Source organism: Hesperophylax consimilis, chromosome 12, assembly GCF_061612785.1.
Source record: "Hesperophylax consimilis isolate HC1 chromosome 12, BYU_Hcon_1.0, whole genome shotgun sequence".
NCBI classification, from domain to species: Eukaryota; Metazoa; Arthropoda; class Insecta; order Trichoptera; family Limnephilidae; genus Hesperophylax; species Hesperophylax consimilis.
In genome coordinates this window covers 28,035,356-28,057,927 of record NC_142847.1, presented here as the reverse complement: position 1 = coordinate 28,057,927, position 22,572 = coordinate 28,035,356, and the positions used below count along the sequence as shown (strand labels likewise).

Genomic DNA, 22,572 nt, shown 5'->3' with positions numbered 1-22,572 from the left:
AAATAATGTATAAGGCCTATGAAAACTGCTTTAAAGTTCAAAATCTCCTACTTACGAACCCATTTTCGGTTATGATTTTATTGTATAGTGTGGCAAATGAAGTTATTTATAAAATGATCGGAAAATAATAAATATTTATGCCTGAACATCCACAAAATAAAATAAAAGGCACTTTTTGGCCATGTTTTTTTCTTGCATAAATCAAAACAGGCGGATGGTGTTAAGCGGGAATTTAAACCTTATCGCCATCTACGTAAGGGGTTTTATTGATAGCGGCTTGATTTAAAATATTACACGACGTAGTGTATCGCCTTAAGTTAGCTTGTGCCAACAACCGGTGACATCAACATCGTTGTTTTCATTATTTGTTAACACAGTGGTTTCCAAAGTGAGCGATATTTCCCCCCCCGGGAGTGTTGGAGAGATCCTGGGGGACCGGTGGTAACCCACGGGTCAAATGCGGAGCGGCAAAGGGTTAATTAAGGGTAAATCGGCTACTGGCGGTATTTGACATTTCAACCAATTTTAATGTGTTTTCTAATAAATACACCATGTAAACAATACACGCATCAATCATGTGACTTATCGAGTATTATTCACTCGGCTTGTGCCAATAACCGGCGACATCAACATCGTTGTTTTCATTTTTGTTAATACGGTGATTTCCAACGTGGGTGATATTGTCCCCGGGGGAGCGTTGCAGAGATCTAGGGGGTCAGTGGTAGCCCCGAGGGGGAATTCAGAGCGGCGAAGAGTTAAAACCTACACTATTTTCAATGTGACTACACATTAGTTGTAACATCATTAAAAATGGGTATGTTTTTTGTATAGATTACCTAATCACTTTTTGTGATATTTTTATGCCTAATTTGTTACTATAGCATAGTTACTACTATTTACCTAATAAATATTAAGTTAGGAAAATAAATCTATAATGCTACGTATAAAGAGTATAAGCAAAATAATATAATTTTAGATTTACCTAATTTTCAATGTATTTTTCAGTACATACGTGGTAAGTAAAATATTAAAAAAATATTTCAATTAAAAATATGCATTTGTTACTCACCCAATAGAAGTAATCACAATTTATAAATTTCAAATCACTCTCCTAAAAAGTCGTGGTTTTTGACTTGTAACCTTTAGGTATGCTTAGCATGATAGAAACATGGACCGCCCCACTGCATATTTGTTGGTCGTCGGACGATCGACGGGAAAATATGTTTTTTTTCGTGTACAACATAAATAAAACAATAACATAATTTTAAAAAGGTTTATTAAATTTGATTACGGATTAAATTTTAAGTGATAGTGGTTGATTGAGAAATAATCACTAAAAAATAAATAAATTCGGGAATATCATCTCAAATATCTGTCACTGTGCGACGGGCTAAGTCAACTATTATTATCCAGGAGGTTAAAATTAATGTTTGCTTCATTCAAATTCATACATACTCTTCTGTTATACAGACTATTGACATGGCCCAACTCCAAGTATCAAGTGAACAAGTATCTTGTTCACTTGATCGTGCGATCTTTTCCACGGGCGCCGCCGACTTCTTTCATCATTCAGTTACGCGTCATATATTCTCCTTACACTCCAAAATAAGTAAAATATTAGGTTGGTATTATGTTACTTATAGTGAACACTATTTTTACATAAGAAATCGAGATTTTTATTGTGACCGTTATCGTTTTATTTTTCGCTTAGATTTACTACCTACTATACCAATACATGAATAATATCCACAGTACATATCACACATGTTTATTTAATAAATATTGCGTTAAGTACGTTAATTTTATATTCTCATAAAATCGTTATCGTCCTTCTCACCTATACTTTGTTCCCGGTCGCTAGTGTCCACTGCAGATCTCGACCTCATTGCCCAGCCTGTGTTAATTTTTTTATGAGATTTAATATATTATGTATATATGTATTTTAATTTGAAGATACTACCTTTTTACATTCAATAATATTTACCACATTTTTGTTATTGAAATAGACATCAATATTTATTTTTTTAAATGTATTTTATACCTACTAACTTAATTATTTTTTAAAATTTTATTTTGATATTTAAAACAATAAAATATCAGATATTTCTACTGAAGTGGCAATTGATTAAAATGTTATGTATTGTGTTTCTACCCAAAAGAAAATTTCATCACAAAGTAACCGGCCAAGTTTTATATTGAGTGTGATAAGTTAAAAAAAAAATGTTTTTTTTTTTAAATCCGTAGTTTTTTGTATCCACAAAATCTACTCAATTGGCATCACCGTCTGTAAATGTCCGTGTGGTGCGTCATACATTTTTGATAGGTATTCAGTAAGTTTGAATAGAAAATAAAAAATAAAAAAAATCTATGTAATTTGCAAAACAAAGGTGATTTCCAAAACTGTGGATTTTCTGGTGATAAATATTATACCCCCATTATGGAATGATTTGAATTTAAATATTGGTATAATTGAATTAATTAAATAGAATAATAATCCTACCTAGTTCTCTGTGAATATTTACCAAATTTACAAAATTAGAAGATCCTAGAAAAAAATATGTATCTAATGTATTTTTTCTAAATATATGGAAATTTGTTTTTTTTTTCTTCATCAAAATTATATGTATTTTCTATAAATGTATTATGAATATTTTTTTTGTGTGATATAATGAAGGCCTCAGCACGGGTAAGCTACCCAGTGAGGCAAACATTACTAAATTGTAATAAGAAATGTAAAATATTGTCGAAAAAAAAAATTAAGGTATATTTGAAAAAAGTGATGTTTCCATGAAATTTTATCTCTGCATTTGAGCTTTAACGTAGAAATAAAGGAAGTGATGCAGAAAGGAAGAAAAGGCTATAATACGGTCGGAAAAATATAGGATTTTTTTAAAGAATAAATTTATTTACATATTAAAAAAAAACTTTATTGCAACTTCGTTAAGCCAAAACATTAAAATATTTCAAATATTCGTAAAGGCGTTCGTAAATTCTATTAAATGTTACCTACTATTTACAAATATTTTTAATAACAATCTGTCGGGTTAATCCAATGGAGATGTTTACATTACATTCCTAAATGTGTAATAAATATCATAATGAATTATTGCAGGCGAGTAGAACACATTAATGGCACTTAGTGTCATATTAAATTAATTATAAATAGAGACTATTGAATACTAATAAAATGTCTTCGATGGCGTGCTAATGAAGATCGTAATTCAATATGCAAACACATCATCAATGCAATGTTTATTCCAAGTGTCGTCAACAGTTTGGTCCCGAGGGCGATTTAGTAAATCCAACATTTCTCACAAATAAAACTTCTTATTTAAAACTTAACACTACATGATATGAGTTTCTACTCTACTTTTGGTCTTAGTCAACTATTCGAAAATTATTAATACTACGTCGTCTAATATAACTGGTTTAATTTATTTAAATTATCACTTTTTATAATCACGTTCATCACTAGAATGTTCGTCTCTAGTTTCAACTTGCACTAATGTCTTTTCAATATCGATGACCTCTTCCGCCTTTGCTGTTGTCCCCTGAACGTCCTGAGCATCGACAAACTTGTCGACTTCCCTATTTTCTGCAAGAGCTTCATCCTCAGATGACGAACTTAAAGACTGATTGTCCATTGGGAAGACCCGAATGACGTCGTTGGTGAACACCGGAGACTGCAACTGTGGGGTCCGGTAACCTATCACAATTATCAATGTCTTGTAATCTGATATTTAAAGTATCTACTGAAGCATGATTAAGTTCGGGAGCATACAACTATTGTCTAACATAAAAGCAATGGAGACTTCACAAATGATACAAACATTAACTTCTGGCCAGTTCCCAAACAAATAATATCAGTTTGATAAAACATACAACACGATTCACTACTTAATTACTAACAATTTATTTAACAGGTTCTTTCATATTATGAGATGAGATGAGGGATGATCCTGGTCAGATGGTGATAGCTGTTTCGAGTGGTGGTGGGATTTCTGGTACAGGAACTCTCCGCAGAGACACAGAATCTCCGAGATCTGAGGGGACAAGCAAGACAACACAATGACACAAAGCTGACAATACGATATGTAGGTAACAGACAGACAGAACAGTTGCCGAGAATTCAAACATATTGTGAAAGAAGCAACAAATGTATTATAAAACGGGTACCTAATCAATAATTTGATAATCATAGATATGTTTATTATTTCCAAATCATCAAATATTAATAGAGTAGTCTACTTTTGGCAAAGGATAGAAAATGTCAACGATCTACAAGCAAATCACCAGTATCTGGTTTCTTTACTGAGTTGTGTTCAATTGTTTTAAAAAGTTAAAAAAACTTTAAAAGTTTCTACAATACGTGTAGCATCTGCATAATTTTTTATATGATTTTGGCATCAGACAAAAATAACTGAATACGTTTATTAAACAAGATAAAACAGATATTCATAAATGGAATTTATTTTTAATGTTTGAGTTAAAACATCGGGTACTGACCAACGCTTCGGAAGTCATCTTGAACTTTATAAAAGTCCGCCAACTCCTTCCCAGAGCAGAGCGGTGTGTCAACTTGTGTCGTTTCGTCGAATTTCGAATAGTCCACCTCGTACCCTTGTCTCTCTTTATTATAGGATACGAGGGGGTCGAACCTGTGTCCCCAGAGGATCTCACTCGCAATATAGCTGGACCTCGCTTGCGTGGTCTGACCTGTAGATTCAATCGTTCCTTCCAATATAACAACAATCTCAAATCGATCTTGAAGCATATCTCCAGCAGTGTACGTGAAGAGGGGACTGTTGCTGGTTATTTTGTGAACCACCGTCAGTGGCCAAATAAAAAACAAATCCGCATCACAACCATCGGCTGTAACTTCCAGTTCTGTTTGATACTGGGTGAGGCACTCACCTTCCTTTGTCATCTTACTTCTAATCAGTTGGGCTCGAATACTAGCACCGATTATGTGAGATTTCCTCATATCTCCCACCCTGAACATGAGACACAATTCCCCATCTCTCTGGCAAACGATTGCGTATTTGGAAAAGAGAAGAGTTTGAGTTCTGTGTTTAGGGCGGGTCATCTTAGCGAATACGATGCCTACCATGAAGGCTTGCATCATGACTCCAAAGATGCTCTGAATGCACATGACGAATATGGCTTCTGGGCATTCTTCCGTTGTAAGGCGAGAGCCGTAGCCGATGGTGTGTTGAGTTTCAATGCTGAACAGGAAACATGAGGCAAAGTTGTTGATGTTTGCCATGCAGGGTTTCCAGTTGGATTCTTCCTGGTTTGAGGGTAAATGTGCGGGTTCCAGGTCTCCGTGGGTGAAGGCGATGAGCCACCAGATGACGGCGAACCCGAGCCAGGAGAGGATAAAGCTGAGAGTAAACACGATGAGAGTCCACCTCCACTGGGTGTCCACGAGGGTGGTGAAGATGTCCTGCAGGAAGCGCAACCGGCGCTGTGAGATGCGCGATTGCAGAATGTTGCACTCGCCGTTCTTGAGGACTGCGCGCCGCCGAACTTTGCGCATGCCCCCGAAACGGTGGGCGCGGTTTCTGCAAGTTAAACAAAAAACATAGCTTTAATAAGAGTTGGTAACATTTGTAAAAACAAAAACAAAAACACACATCAATTTTAAAATTTTAACCGCTTTGTAGCAGGCTCCAAACCTCGCTAATATCGATAAGAATGCGTGGGTAATAAATCATTATTATATGATTTTATAAATCTGTATGTACCGAGCTAAAACAACACATTCCTGTATAAATGCTTATACGCTGATTAATTTCAACTCTGATCAATGTCAACTCTGATCAACTGATCTTCTTCAAATGAAAATTCTTACATGATGGGTGGTTTGTGTAGTCAATCTATATCTTATCACTAATTTTATTATCATAAAAAATCATCGAAAAAAAAAATGAAACAATATCAGAAGTAAATAATAGGAAAAATGTTTGCTTTAAGAGAAAGCTACAAGCCAAAAATGTATATACCTATTCTTGGTATACCTTATATCGTAAGTAATATGCATTAAAATCGCTTGACAAACGGAGTCTAGAAACGGTCGATTTCAAGCAAAAAAGTTTCTCAAGTGAAACTGTCACAGATAATCTTGGCTATAATACTGTATTTTTTAAAGTTGTTTCCTTCATGCGTTCATAAATTTCTATTGAAAAAAAATGTTTTTTTAGTAGTTTACTAGTATATTTTTCATTGAGTAATTTATTTTTTTATTTGTATTCTACTCAAGCGAAGCGATAGGAAAACCTTCAATTTAAGTAAAACATATTTTTTGGTTTTCATAATGTATACCAATTCATTATAAAGATTAATCAAAATAGTGATTTGGCATTAAGATTCGGCTTAAGTTCACTAAAATGTTATAGTAAAATCTCAGATTATATTCTATCTCAAATCGAGGTTTCTCAATGATCGTGCAGATTTGTAACTAGTAATTACGTATGTAAAGCACGCCTTATGATCTCAATCATCTTGACCAAAAGGTGCATAAATGTGTGGGTGCGTGCATTATATTAAAATTACAAATTATAAATCATATTTGTATATACGCAGTTTAAATGACCGTGAAATATCTCCGCAACGTAAATTACTACACACTACGTGCAGAACTAAAACAAGGTATTTTGACACCTGGGGCATCCCACAATAAGTGTCAATTTTGGGAAAGATCGTAACGACCTTATTGAATTTTTTTCCGAATGAACTTCGAATGTGACAGCCAAAACATGAAAAATTTCATTTAAATAAATAGCTTTTTTAATGGTCTTTTTTTGAATATCGCCGATGTCCGTTACCTTTGGTTGTTCCGCCCTTGTTCCGGCTCTGCCTACTAAAGCATTACATTCTCAAGTATTAAGTTTACCGCAAACATCATTAACCATATTAATATCGTTAAAAAAAGATGGAAGGTACAAATCTGCTACTCAATTCTATTTTATATTATCTAATTATTATTATAACGTCATTTTAAATCTCTTCTTACTAACAAACTGGTTTTTAAATAAGATTATCAATACAATTTTGGATCATCTGCATAATAATAATAAACGCTATTTACATTAAATTTATTTATAATTCTTAATATGGATGGTAGAAATAATTAAAATGTTTATTTCTCTGTGATTATATATGGTACAGAAGCATTAATTTTCCTTTTCGAGATTGCCGCCTTAAAGCTGCAGAAATCAACATAAACAAACAACAATAATATTATACATTTTAATTTAATTTTAATCTACAAGGTTGACGTGTTATCTTTTTATATTATATTGGAAAGGTCGTAAAAGTCTTAATATTCAAATACCTTTAACACTATTTAATCAAAACTTTCCTATTAAAGGCATATATACAGACAGCGCCTCTAGCGGTAGAAGTAGAAATCTTTTAGAAATTAATACATTTGAAGAACAATTTATGTTTTTTAGCATTTTACAGATCTTTTCTTTATTTAATAATTTGATAGCTATGTTATTACGAATAAGGAATACAGTAAAAATAACAAAGGAGGACGACCTCGTAAGATAATAATGTTCCGTTTTAATAAGATTGACGGCCATTTTGTATTTCAATGTCTTCATTCATTAAATACACAACTAAAAGTTTTCTTTAAAAAATGTTTTAATACTGCAAAAACATTGATAGGTAACATTTTGGTCTTGAAATGCATAATAGGTATAGATTCAATCATTACATGCAAAGAGTTCAGGTACAACAACTAAATTTTCACTTTTTAACAACAAAATTGCATAAAAAATCTTTTTTGAGATCACAATGAAAAATAAAAAATAAAAACTATATATGTTTTTACTGTCCGTATAATTTGGTATAATACAGTCAAGTTTATTTTAAATATTGTTAGATTAGGTTAATTAGGTTAGGTTATGTAAGGTTATGTTAGGTTAGGTTAGGTAGAAAATCTTTTTTGAGATCACGATGAAAAAAAAAACTGTATTTTTTCTACTGTCTGTATAATTTGGTATAATACAGTCAAGTTCATTAAAAATATTGTTAGGTTAGGTTAACTTAGGTGAAATAGGTTAAATATTGGTAGTAACACAATGCTAGATTAATACAGTTTAAATATTGTTTTGACTTTGTACATGGTACTGATAGAATTTTTTTAAATTTGACATTTTCTTCTAACAATATTTAGGTAGAACTATTACGACAATCTATCTGAAATAAAACAAAATCAGACTTGGTCAAATACAACAATGGCCGCGATTTTAATTTTCGTAAACACACTCATGGCTTTTAAAAGTTACCTTTTTACAGTGGGATAATAAATCCCAGGTGATAGAGATCCATTAGTGTGAACAATCTTGGGCGAATTGTTCCAACCCTGAGGAATGAGATGAGTCTCCTCCTTTGTCCCGGGTGATTCTGGAGATTCCATTATTTAAATACTAATATCCACGAAAACTAGCAACACTGAATTGTTGAACACTGGCTGTCAAAAAAAAAAATGGCGAAAATGAATATTGATTTGTATTTCGAACTCGCGGCACTATTTGCGAACCGAACCATTTGTCGCCCGTTCAGTACGCTTACTAAGAGCACTGCAGTTTTCAATACGTCCTTTTATCAATTCTCACATCTGTTTGATTTGGTTACAGCTTCTAGAGCAATAATATCGGAGGCTGGCGACGCCATGTTTGCCATTTCCATCAAACTCTGTTCCAGCTAATAAAGATGTCGCGAATATCAAATAAACACACTGTGTTAACGAATTTCAATAACAAAAGCTTTTCGCGTCTCCGTCACTACGTGGCGCTCGGGGGGCTATAAAACATTTAAATGGATGCTAATTCATGTTTTTTTGCCGATATAAATACCCTTTTTGGTGAAAATATACTATTTATCGTCGTAATGGATGTGATAATAAGAAAAGCATACAGAATGAAATCTATTTCCCGCAGAACTCGTCATTCGAAGAATAGATTTCATCCTTTATTACGATATTATAATGAAAATATTGTTTACGTAGGGCATTGAGAAAACATTGAAGTAGAAATCACTGAACAGAATCTTTAGAAGTGTACACGCGATCAAAACCGATTAAAAAATATATTTTCGCCAATTTACTTGAGACATATTACCGATTCCTATTAGCGGTTCAAAAAAGAATTTTGTTTATCAATTTCATTCGATTTAAGGGAAAATTGGTCTTACTTCGGGCACACCAGATACGCCTACAACACACTTATAGAGGTTTATCTCTTCAGTGTTTGAAAAGAAGCATTCACGGCATTGGGGATAAATTTGCATGTACTTTGACCGGAAGTAATTTGCGAAGTAAAAAAACAGTACTTTTTATTTGATTAACGCTAATTGAAGTCAGTCGATTATGTCACTCCAAATATAGCTTGTTATTTTCAGATAAAACAAGTGAGGGGAAGGAAAGATAAAGTAGGAGCGTTATAAAAATGATAATTTAATGGAAATATATCTAAATTTGTCTTATTTTGTAAATCAAAACCAAAATTTCCTTTGTAGTCGTGAGATTTGTAAGTAGGAACATAAATGCGTACCTACTTAATTATAAACCAAATATTTTATTATTTAGAAAAAAATTCAAATAAGGAATTATTCAATTTGTCTAAAGAAACGTCTCAATGACAATTCTTCTTTCAAACTTTAGTCGCAGGTAGCTAGGTATTATAGTATTGCAAAACAGCAAATAAGAAAGTCAAATGACAAATGGCATGCAAAACGGTCGTGTGAGAACAGGAGTTTGCTACGCCCAGTAGCAACTTAGAACCGTAGTTAAATTACATACAAATGGCATAGTTTGCTCTCAGATTATTCGAGGCTTTAAGAAATACACAGACATCGCAGGCAAAGACTTAGATTTATTTGTAGGTTATCAAGAATGGAAAAAATACAACAGTGCATAAATAAGATAATATTTTATGAATGTTATTGATCTATGGACATTATTATGTTTTTCTGAATAATTTTTGAAGTGTATTCCTATGATTCCACTCCTTTTAACGTGTGTTCCTATGATTCTACTTCTTTATTCAATAAAAAGCTACTGGAAATTTATTAAAACATCAAAGGCAGAAGTAGAAATAGTAAAAACTACACTATTAGGATATTTTTAAGGCTCTCGACTGGCAATCAATTTTTTTTATTTCATGAATTTGTGTTATTTCACATTTTTTTAATAAAAAATAATATATAGTATCCTTTCGGCACGTTCCATAGTGGAAGATACTTTCAGTATCGCTCTGATGTAAGACCACCATTCAGAATTGAAAAGTTGCTTGAAATGGCTTTAGCCGTGTTTTTTCACCATATCCGAATGGCCAGGTACTCCTATACCCTCCAATTCCCCATCTCCTCCCCCCCACTACCTTCAGCCTAACAACAAACCCTGATGAAGGATGCCATAGTCTCACTGGCTCCAGAAGTAGCAGAAGAAGCAGTTGGAACTCTTATGCGGTATTCATTATAAAACAATATATATGTATTTTTAACATTAACATAGTGTGGATATAATAAAATTAATATGTTGTTATTTAGCTCCTTATCCCGTCAGATATAGGCAAAATTGGCAACACCTATCTCAAATAGAGTCATACGAGACGGCAGGATACAATCAGAAGGTTTTTTGATTGATTAATTAATTAATAATACAACAGAAGATAAGATCTGTTATTAATGATTGCTGACTGTCGATTAGATCGAATTGTGTCATTAAATCGGTGAATATTCAATCAGTTCTCTTTAATAAGACGATTATAAAAGATCGGTTTCATAATAAAATATGGGACAATCAATTTAACACATTTCTTCATCGATCAAAGAAATGATTTCTTTGTTTACTTTGTGACGGTGATATCGTATCAGAAAACGGAAGGTATTAAAAATTTTAGTATTATTACGTTAAATGATGTTAAAATATATATGTTACCACATATCATGTGACCACAGATTAGGCGACTACTTACGTTGCCAACGAAAACTTTAAAGTTGACATAGGGTACTAGCTCTATTGTTAACAAAAGTTTAAACTAATTTTTCAGGGTATATTAGGTACTCGTTCTATTTCCAACGAAAACTTTAAACCAGCTTTACTCACGACAAATGTGCGCTAGTGCTATTTCCAAAGAAACGTTAAAATTAGTTTTACCAACGAGGAAGGTGTAGTGTACTAGTTATATTTCCGACGTACAGTTTAAAGAAGCTTTACTAACGACAAAGGTGTACTAGTTGTATTTACAATGAAAACATATTATGTAACCACAGATTAGGTGACTAGTTATATTGAAATGTTTAAGGTAGTTTTACTCGATAAAGGTGTACTAGTTCTATTGCCAACAAAAGTGTGAACTAGTTTTTTCAACAAAGAGGGTATATTAGGTACTAGTTTTATTTCCAGCGAAATATTTTAACTAGCTTTACTAACGACAAAGGTGTACTATTGCCAAGAAAGAGTTTTAACTGGACTAACGACAAACTAACGAAATGCCGAAGAAATGGGGAAGTCGGGGGAGAAATTAAAAATATGCTCCGTTTTGATAACCCTATCTTATTCTATTTTAAAAATAGTCTAAAAATAGCTGTTTAATAAATCATTTCGATCAACAACGTGTCTATTCGGAATCATGTTTTCTCAATTGGTGTGTTCTAATGATTACAGATAACATATAGGTGAGTGAGGAACCCTATATATACTAACATTATGTTTGATTGGCGAATCTGAAAACTTTGGATCCAGAGCATAAAAAAAAGACATGTTTTCTGACTATTGATTTTTAAACATGTTTTTTAATACTTCGTTTTATATTTGAAAGACGTACAAAATAAAAGTGGCCCATATGATTTAATTGTGGAAACATTCAATGATATTTTTAAATCAGGCCTGTATTTCCAAGAAGTAAACAATTTCATACTTTTATATTGGCTACTTAATTAATTAATAACCAACAAGAGCTGAATAATTTTTATTTATTGATTTAATGATTGAATTTACCGGCTTAAGGCACAACAATTATTATCTATATGGTACTTATGCAAATGCATTGATTTACCGAAAAATATACTAAAGAAAACAGAAAGATAATGTTAGTTGTCATGCGCCATGTTGTCTGAAATCTAGGCAAATCGAGATTTAAAAACAAAAGAATCTGTAAATGCGGTTATAGTAAATGGTAATTAGTTTATAAGTATTCAAATTACACTCTTGTTACGTCTTAAAATTATTTGTAAGCTTATGTAAACTTCTCCCGTGCAATAAATATTAATCCTCTAGCTTGGATCAAACCTTGACATTGCATTTTCTTGTTTCCATGAACGTATTTTTAGACTTGCACTGTTTGACACCGTGTTTATCTAAATAATATCGAATATTGATTTAATTTTTTTACATAGTACATACATATATATGCATTAATGTGATATTACCTTAGATATGAATTGTCTGTGGGGGGAGGGGTAGGGGGATGATACGAAGAGTAAGAAGAAGTTTGGTTGTCAGTTCCACTCTTTTGACACTCCTTCAGATTTGGTTAATAAACCACACAAACGTATCATTTATTCCGAAATGTTGGCTCTCATCGGGGCGATTATGAAAGTATGTTCTACTCTGGAACTTATGCTCTGTGTAAAAACGTATGTAGACCATAGCCAAAACTATTACTTATGCTCTGTGTAAAAACGTATGTAGACCATAGCCAAAGCTATTACTGCCCTGCTATATTATACTCTGTGTAAAAACGTATGTAGACCATAGCCAAAGCTATTACTGCCCTGCTATATTATGCTCTGTGTAAAAACGTATGTAGACCATAGCCAAAGCTATTACTGCCCTGCTATATTATGCTCTGTGTAAAAACGTATGTAGACCATAGCCAAAGCTATTACTTATGCTCTGTGTAAAAACGTATGTAGACCATAGCCAAAGCTATTACTGCCCTGCTATATTATGCTCTGTGTAAAAACGTATGTAGACCATAGCCAAAGCTATTACTTATGCTCTGTGTAAAAACGTATGTAGACCATAGCCAAAGCTGTAGAATGCGTCTACGAATAACTAAAATAGCTTACATGAAGTAGACTTCTTGAATTCTATATTTCCGTTGGCCGATTTAAAAGCCATCGAAAGTAGGTAGGTATACCATATAAAATATAGATATTCCTTAAAAAAGGTAGGTTTTCAAGGAAAATATGTTTATAATTGGATACTGTTGACCTAGAATTCATTTCACAAGTTTTTTGTAATTTTTTGTATCTATTTGTATACCAACTGAGTTTTTATTATTGGATGATTCTCACGTAAGTGAAAACATCTGTCCAAATCAATAGAAATTAAAAAAATAAGAGAGTTTACGAGAAAATCCTCTATATTTACTTAACCGGGTTGTAAAACCATGACCAATTTGAGGACCTGTGAGCCTTTTTACCGCTTGACCACTCCACCACGGAGGTTATAGAATAATACTTAATCTACAAAGGAATTGAGCTCACAGGACTCTAATGATTATTCACACCATCACGAAGAGTGCTGATGACAGGAAATATATACCATTTGGAAAATGATACCCCGCTACGAGCCAACCTCTACAGGCGTACTGCTTATCTCAGTGTTACATACAGATATCGCAGGTATTGTATCATTATATTCAATTATCACATGCACGGTAAATAATCAGAGAGGCTGTGGGGTGTGACGTCATGGCACGTGGTTGGAATGAGGATGTCAGTAAGATAACCAAAACAAAATAATAAAATATGCACCGGCTGACCATTCATCAATCCATGGATTTGCGGTTGGGGTTTATTAACTCTGAACTTGGAGATAACTTGCAATAAGTTATAATATGTTATACATTTCAGGTCTATTTGATAAACAAGGTAAAATCATTTAAAAGGGCGTTTATAAATAGAGAATGTAAAATATTCCAAAAAGTCTGAGGTCTGTATCTCAAAAAGTTGTATGTAGACTGTACAACAAAAGGAGCAGCATTTTTTTAAAATCGCAATAAATCAAAATAAGCCAATATACCTATCATCTGTGTCCAAAATATAACAATATTATTCTATTATTATATGTGCTTAAGGAGAAAGTTTCATTGTGATTCTTGTTAACAATCCTCTTATAGATACAACATTTATTTTTACATTCTATTATTGGTGTAATCCGTCAGGAAAATGATCAAACAATGATTATTGAAATAATCAGCATATAAAACGGTAATTATTCCTAGATTAGCGCAAAACCTCATAAAATGTTATAGCTTGGGGAATATCAAAGATATTCAATTTGATTTATCAAGATTTTTATCAACACATTGACTGACATTATTCTTTAAATAATGACAGAATCACGAAAATTAAGATAAAACAATTATTATTTATTGCGACATAAGATACTAATAAAGGGGGTTTGTTCGATGCTCACATTTTAATTACTGCTGAATGAACGTATTACTAAAATCTCAAATGTTACTGGAGGGATCTCTACGGATGTAAGTTATTTGTATTTAAGATTAATAAAAACAGGACCCTACCTTACGGGACTCGTATGTAGAATAGTTTGAAAATTTTATAAAACGTTTTTCAACTATGTAATTAGCGGTAAGCATAAGATTTTATTTTTTTAAACGATGAAAAAGTAACTTCCCGAGGGATCTCTCTCTCGAAACATTTGGGTTTTTAGTAATACTTTATCAGAAATAATTGAAACTAGCAGTTAAAAACCCGCTCCGCGGGTTTTTTTCTGCTAGGCCCTGCGGGCGGCACTTCGTTGGGCTTCGCCCATTTTAAGTGATATTAACAACAGTTACATTTAATAGATAGATATTAGGACATTCACATAGAGAGGGTGAGTATATATATTGTTAAAACACGGAACAGGAAGGAGTTAATTAATAATAACATGCTAAATTTACGCATAATAAGAATGACAGTTGTTTGAATAAATGAAATTTTACGTATTTGTGATGGATTATTTCAAATGAAACACTATTATTGACTACATGTCTACAACTGATATTAACTGTTATCTTAGGTACCTAATATAATTAGCTCATAGGAGACTTGCAGTGCTTAAATATGTGTTACAACCGTCAATGTCTATAAGTTGAATATATATCGTTTAGTTTGTCACCATTAAAGATAGTTATAAAAAAGTTGACTTAAATAATAGATTATTACATATTTATTAATTGTACCAGTGTTTATGAATAAAAGGAGGGGAATTGTGCGATGAGATTAGCAGTCGGTTTAATTAAAAGGTGTTAATTTTACTCCAACTGGTGGTAATTCTTTACCTACAACTTTTACTGTATCTAATAAAGTTTAAAGTTAGATTATATATACAACATCATCAGGAGAGTAAAAATTTATATATAAAGGTAGATTATTACAATATAGCGCCCCTGAGGTGATATCTCACAAAAGCGGCGCTATGCAAATTGTCCAATAAATGAAAAAATATAATGTTTACATTTTATTGTGTATACACCGAAGTCAAAAATTAAATATAGATTGCAATTGGGAAAGAAGAAGTGGAAGGAGGGGGAGGGTTTAACAGTAGGCTGGGTTTATAATAATTAGGAATTACAATATCGTTAGACGGGAAAGACCAGTTGAGTGGGAAAATATTTAAAAGAGAGTTTATAAAAAAAATCTTGTTAATTATATCTGCTTTTATATTAACATGTTTCCTCATTTCTAAAATTTCAAAATTATTTATAGTGAAGTATTTTAAGACCTGAAAAAAACAAATAGCATATAACCATAAAACAATATATTCATAAGACAAATAGCATTTAATAACGGTTATTCTAATAAATTGATAGTTGAAATACTAAATAAAAAAATTAAACATATTCTCTTCAAACGGTCTTTGAAATAGTGAATCTGAGTTTGCAAATCATCTTTTGAATAATGATCACACTTTCGATAAAAAAATCAGGTCTTAAAATACTTCACTCAGGATATAAAGCACCGCAAATAAATAATTTTGAAATTTTAGAAATTAGAAAACATGTCAATATAAAATCAGTTATAATTAATAAACAAAAAAAAATATAAATAATAATGAAAAATGCCATTACAAAGTGATAAGCTTCCAGAAGAAATCTTCTTAGTAAACGCTTGTTAATCGTAAGTAGTCAAATATTGTGAGCTGCATATTTAAATATTCGCGCCATTCATTTGGTTCGTTTTTAAACCGCCAGAGGTGCGCTCTCTGTCGGCCATCTATAGCCGTGCGTATCGGCCATTGAAGGGACGCGTGATTTTTTTTATAAACGTCAAGCATAATCACGTAACTGTGGATAATTTTCATTGTAATGTAATTAATCCAATGGATTATGAACTTTCTAAAACATATTTTCTTCGATATTATCCAAAAATTATATGAGCAGAAACGTTGCTTTTGAAGATATCTCGTATTATTATGAGGCGATCCTATTTTAGTATGAAATCGTGTCTTAACTTTCAAGTTAGCGGAATTTAACCGAAACAGACAAATTAAATTTGACCAATCAGAGGGCCTACACCGTCCAGACGCTGGAGTATTAATATAATCAGATAACCCAAGTGGAAATATCGATTTTCTAGGCCTGCTAGGGCAAAATCGACCGTAGGTCCGTCCATTACGCCGGGCCGCGCACCGAATTTTATTTTTATACGACTTCATCACTTATGTTCTTAAGATTCCCACGTTATTTTATAGATTTGATATGGCAAATTCAACTGCAGGCTCCTCCAATATATCAGACTGCTACACTTACGTCGGCATTATTTTATTTTGTCTCGTGTTAACTTACAAAGCAGTAGGCAGAGAGGTACACATACTGCACATTTATTCATTCGCATTCATACATTATCTCGTACATCATCTTACACTTACATGTCACCTAATTATTATTACCACAAATAATTGACGAAGCTACCAATTTCGAGTTACGAATTTAATAAAAAAATAAAATGCTTATTATTATATTTTTTAAATTATGGTTAGGTAGGTACCTATATTATTTATACATTTAATTCCTTCAGAGATATCCATTTTTATGTGTAAGTTAAGATTCGAACCCGATTCCAGATTCAAAATCGCAAATTTAAATCGTGTCGGGGAAAACAGGACGGGTTGTTTCGGAGAATTTGAACAATTCATCAAATTTCAACGTTCATTTTAGGGTTCTGTGAAAGACTTATTCAAGTTCTGTTTTTATATCATTGTAGGCTAGTTGCTTGAAAAAACTGAAATAAAAACAGAACTTGAAAAAATCTTTCACAGAAATTGAAAATGAACGTTGAAATTTGATGAATTGTTCAAATTCTCCGAAACAACCCGTCCTAACTATTTTATTTTTATTTTATTTACGCTTAGGTATTAGCGGTGTTGACTCTAGTCCCTGCGGAGCGTGGTTCGATTCTCAGTCAAACCAAAAAAAATGTTTTTTTTTAAAATTAGCTACTACTAGCCTGAGAGAGATGGTTATTTTTTATATTTGCTTACGCAATAATTTATGCAAGATACATTAAAGCATGTAAATGTATTTGTTTACGATATGTAAATCCTTTAAGAGGTAAGTCACCTGATAATAAATCTTTTATTTATTTAATTAAAATCTTTTGAAAAAATATTGGCAAAATAAGGTAATCCAATAATTTGCAGTTTAATCTAGAATTTTTTTTAAATAATTATTATAGGTCATTAAGGTAAAGCGGTTTTCTTTAAATCGAATCTTCTAAATTATAATGTGTTTATTATTAAACAGTAAAAAAAAACAAAATAATAATCCAGCTAATTTACTATTTAATTTGAATAAAATGTTGCTTCTAACGACTCCTGTGGGTGGTTACGTTAGATTTATGATGTACCTTCATAACATGAGGACATTATGCTTATTTATTATAAGTAATGTTTATGTGTTATGACTGTCATAGCAATTGCGATAGTAAATTATTTCCTGAGATTCCAATAGATACCTTTTTCAAGGTTAAGCCATTTCTAATATTGATATTCTTCCAGTCCGGAATTATAATGCTTTTCGATGGATGTCTCTATATTCGTGAGATGACTACATTTCGATTCTTCGTTACGCTATTTTGGTCTGTTGGTGTTATCCACTTTAGTTTTAACATCTGGTTCAATTAATTATGTTGCTCACATAAGCCCACATATTTTCAGCGTGATTACAATAATTACTATTGTTTGTAAACGTCGATTATACGACTGTAGAAGAACTAACACAACAACGAAACCAATCAAAAAAAATATTGATCAAAGATGGTGGCATTTGAAATATCACATTTAAATTACTCAATTTTGATAAGAATTTATGTTATCGATTAAAAATCTTTAATTTTTTATACTTCCTTAATTGATTTTTTAACGAAATTTTCCTCTGAATTAATGATGAATTTTAAATTTGAGTACTTGAAAGGATTTTACAAAATTGGTTTTACTCATTACTAATAAAAAAATAATATAAAGACTTAGAGATATGTACAAAATTTTCTGCTTTTTCTGAGGCATCATATCACAGTTCGTCAGTTTCTATTTATCCATCTCCACAGAAAAGTTTGTAGATCTGCACCTAGCTGTTAAACATTTACCCATCAATGGTTGATCATCAATTAACTGCCTATTTAAAGCTACCTTGGAAACGTTTGTTTTATAATATCCTTGTAGAAATGAGATCCCTGAGGCGTATGTGTAGAAAAACCACGTATGATCGTTTGAGAAATATGAAGATTCGCAAAGAATGCAAGCCTGATGTAAGCGAAATGAGTAGGATGATTAAGGGGTGGTTTGGGCATAATATAGAGCGAATGAACGAAGAAAGGAGTGCATGACGCGTATGTAGATGGTAGAAAAAGTCAGGGACGCCTGTAGAAGACATGGAACGATCAGGTCAACGTGAATGAGGCAAGGAGTGTGTGCAAAGACCTAGTTGTTTGGCGGTCCGTCCTCTCTGCCTACCCTTGCGGGGAAATGGCGTGATGGTAGTTAGTTAGTCCATTTCTATAATATTTCTCATGACCGATGCAACAAAATCTCTGTTATTTGATTATCATTGATTGCATGAGGTTCTATGTAATAAATTTAAACGCCTGTCTAAAGGATGTAATAATAACACTGAATGCCAACTTAGTATATAATACTTTACCATTAGAGTAAAAATAATCTGACAGTAGTTAAGTTATGGGAATTAATTTCCAATCTCATGGACATTATCATGGCTAATAAACTATAAAAGCAGGGTGCTGTGGAATTTAATAATTAATGCCACAATGAAATGGATCTCACGAACGCCAGCGTATCCTTAAGGAAACGATTTAAAAAATCATTTCTCTGATTATAACTAGCTATTCTGGGGAAACTACGTAGGTAGATCATACAATAACCATACAAATATGAATACATAAACACATTATCGGGTAATACGGCACAATTTACAAAAACATCATTTTGCAAAAAACAACTAAGTTATGATGAAAATAGAATCAGATGGCGCTCGGCGAAAATGTTGTGCCGGCATAGCAAGAGTTAAAAACCAACGAAAATGTTGGGCCGGCATAAAAAGAGTAAAAAAAATAATGTCAATTTTGTGCCGACATAACAAGAGTTAAAAAAAAACGAATGAAAATTTTGTGCCGGCATAACAAGAGTTAAAAAACTAATGAAAATTTTGTGCCTGCATAACAAGAGTTAAAAAAATTCTAAGAAGTAGATTAGTCCCACATGGTCTAAATTTGCGATTTATTTATTCGGGTTCGAATCATCCCTTACACACATAAAAATGGATATCTCTAACGGAAAATTAATTTACATTACAGACATTTATTTCGCACATTAATTAACTTCTGCAAATTATTAAATACAATGTTTTCAATTTAAAATGTGCGTGCATGAATGGCACTAAAACTGAATGAGATCTTTTAAAACTTTAAAACAATAATTATTATTTTTAGTTTGAGGATTGAACCTTCCTCCCCAGGGACTGACTGAAATGAGTGAACCGCGCTATCACTTAAGCCAAATCTTAATTTGGTGGTACCGAGATTTATTTCGCATATTAACTGTTGTAATTTTTTATAACATCTTTTAATTTCATAGATATGCGCCTGTGCGTGTATATGCGTGAGTGCTAGTAGATAGAATGCATTGTCATCTACAACAAGTCTATCTGCCAAGTTATAACTTGATAGGATGTCGGGAAGTTGGTTAATTTCCACTTCCAAGATTCTATTTAATTCATTTATTACATAAATCATGTTTTTTCTCATAAAAATCTACCTCACTAGGGCTAAGCTAAGGTTAACAATTTACATTTGAGTGAAGTAATCATAAACATAAAGTAATACTACATACAAACACAAAATATTTCAAAAGGAAAGAAAAATATGTATTAGATGAGTTACCAGATGGTTAATTTGACAATATATTGTGACAATATTTGTACCATAATTACATATATTAGTCATTAATCATTCATTCAATCAAGAAAACAGAATGGAAATGCATATAAATGTATTAAGGCGATGCACTACGTCGTGTAATATTTTAAATCGAGCCGCTATCAATAACACCCCTCACGTAGATGGCGATAAGGCTAAAATTCCCGTTTATCACCATCCGCCTGTTTTGATTAATGCAAGAAAAAAAATAGCCAAAAAGTGCCTTTATTTTATTTTGTGGATGTTTAGGCATAAATATTTATTTTTTTCCGATCATTTTATAAATAACTTAAATTGCAACATTATAAAATAAAATCATAACCGAAAATGGGTTCGTAAGTAGGAGATTTTGAACTTTAAAGCAGTTTTCATAGCCCTTATGCATTAATTTTTTCTGGGCTTATAAAAAGACTTATCTAAAAAATTCTCCACTATTTTAAAGGCCAAGATGCATTCTACTCGTAGTATTTAATTAAAGCATCTGAAACATTTCTAGGCCACCAGATTTTCAAACCAAAAACACATGATTTTGTATTACTACGTAGTGCATTGCCATAAGAAATATGTAACATTTTAAAACAATTGCAATGAATAATGGAATATCACATTTTAAAACAACTACAATGAATAATGGAATATTATATTCTGCAAGAAATAAAAAGAATTTATTGTGTTATGATTATGGATTCAAATCAAATTACTTAACCACATTAAGCGGAACAGTTACCTACGTATTTTTTCCTCATTTCTGTGAACTTTACTTACAGATAAAAAATTATCTATAACGCAGTTGAGTAATAAGCTATTTTCAAGTAAAACATAATACAGCATTCATAACTTTCACTTTTTTAAAGTCGACATTGGTAGCTCTTCTATGAGTGTCATTTGGACAATGACCTCCCAAAAATATGCTGCAATAGTATTAATCTAAAAAAAAAGGATTTAACAAACTACCCGATTATTAATTTAGTTTTAATATTCGTGCAGATTCGTACGTTAATAGTGGGTTCCAGTGCCATCTAGCGTCCAAATGAGAAGCTATTATATATACCAACCGTGGGTCACTTTAAATTTTGTCCCCAAACTATGTTCTTTCTTTCTTTTAGCTATACAGACAAAGGAGGTAAACACTATCATGTCTGACGTATGCTTAGTATCATACAAAATAAATTTTTAAGGGGTCTTCGGACATGACCGCGGTGAGATATCTACAAACTAAAAATATTAAGGTATTAGAGGGAGATGCGAAAAAATTTCAGTCGAAAGTTTTATCTTAGCTTAATTCACGAAATAATGTTTATCATTGTTGACGTAATTTGCATGGAATAATTTAAAATTTCAAAGTCTGTATATAACGTGTTGAAAGAAATCGCAAACTATTCATTGAATCATGACAAAAGTACTCAAATAAAGTGACAATTAGTTTATGTTACAAGAGAGAAATATAAAAAAAGGTTAAAAATGATATTTAAAAACGAAAAACGAATTTTTGTCAGTGGATTTACGGGTGAAATAAAATGAATACATAGGTACTTTTGCATTCATTGTTTACTTATAAATAATGCACTGAGATTGGAATTAGTGACATTAAATCTTATTTATTTATTTATATATATGTATATACGCCTAAAAAGGCTTTTACATTAGTAATATGTGTAAATAATTAGATAAATAATCTAAAATTAAACAATATTGTATTATGGGCTTCAGAATAGGTGAGTATCAGCAAATTAATTACATACGTTGGAGTTATTTATAATATTCACTACGCATTAGCAATATATATTAACATTTTATATCGATTTTTTTTCGATTGATCTTCCACTTCTGGACCCCTAGAGCCGCCTCTAGGTAGTATAATTTCATAATCACACTATAGGCGAAATATTTATCAAGTGAAATATCATTTGCACTCTCCGTGGTAGGTAGATATTAATCAACATATATGTAAATCTTATTTTATATCGAAAAATACATTTACATATTCAAAGTCTCATCACTTCATTCATTCGGATATGCGGATATGAAATGTTTCTATGCAGAGCGTGTCAAGACAATAGGCCTGATTCAACTGCGGTAAAAATATCGGGGGCTTAAGATGGCATTAAATTA

The 22,572-nt window shown here is 32.0% G+C and overlaps 1 protein-coding gene across 7 annotated transcripts in view; it reads right to left on the bottom strand.

The window, feature by feature from the left end:
- Window positions 1-2,911: 2,911 nt before the first annotated feature.
- The window catches only part of LOC149419420 (G protein-activated inward rectifier potassium channel 3-like), a 56,544-nt gene continuing 36,883 nt past the window's right edge, over window positions 2,912-22,572 (bottom strand). For 4 of the 7 annotated variants that reach the window (XM_089638293.1, XM_089638289.1, XM_089638288.1 and 1 more), the window contains 2 exons: window positions 4,507-5,564; window positions 2,912-3,706 (listed from right to left, as the gene is read on the bottom strand). In XM_089638293.1, the coding sequence (XP_089494419.1) occupies window positions 3,447-3,706; window positions 4,507-5,564 (1,318 nt within the window). In that variant the 3' untranslated portion in view covers window positions 2,912-3,446. Of the gene's footprint in view, window positions 4,044-4,506; window positions 5,565-8,297; window positions 8,630-22,572 lie in introns of those variants that run through there. The other 3 variants (XM_089638291.1, XR_016302898.1, XM_089638292.1) reach the window with 3 other exon arrangements.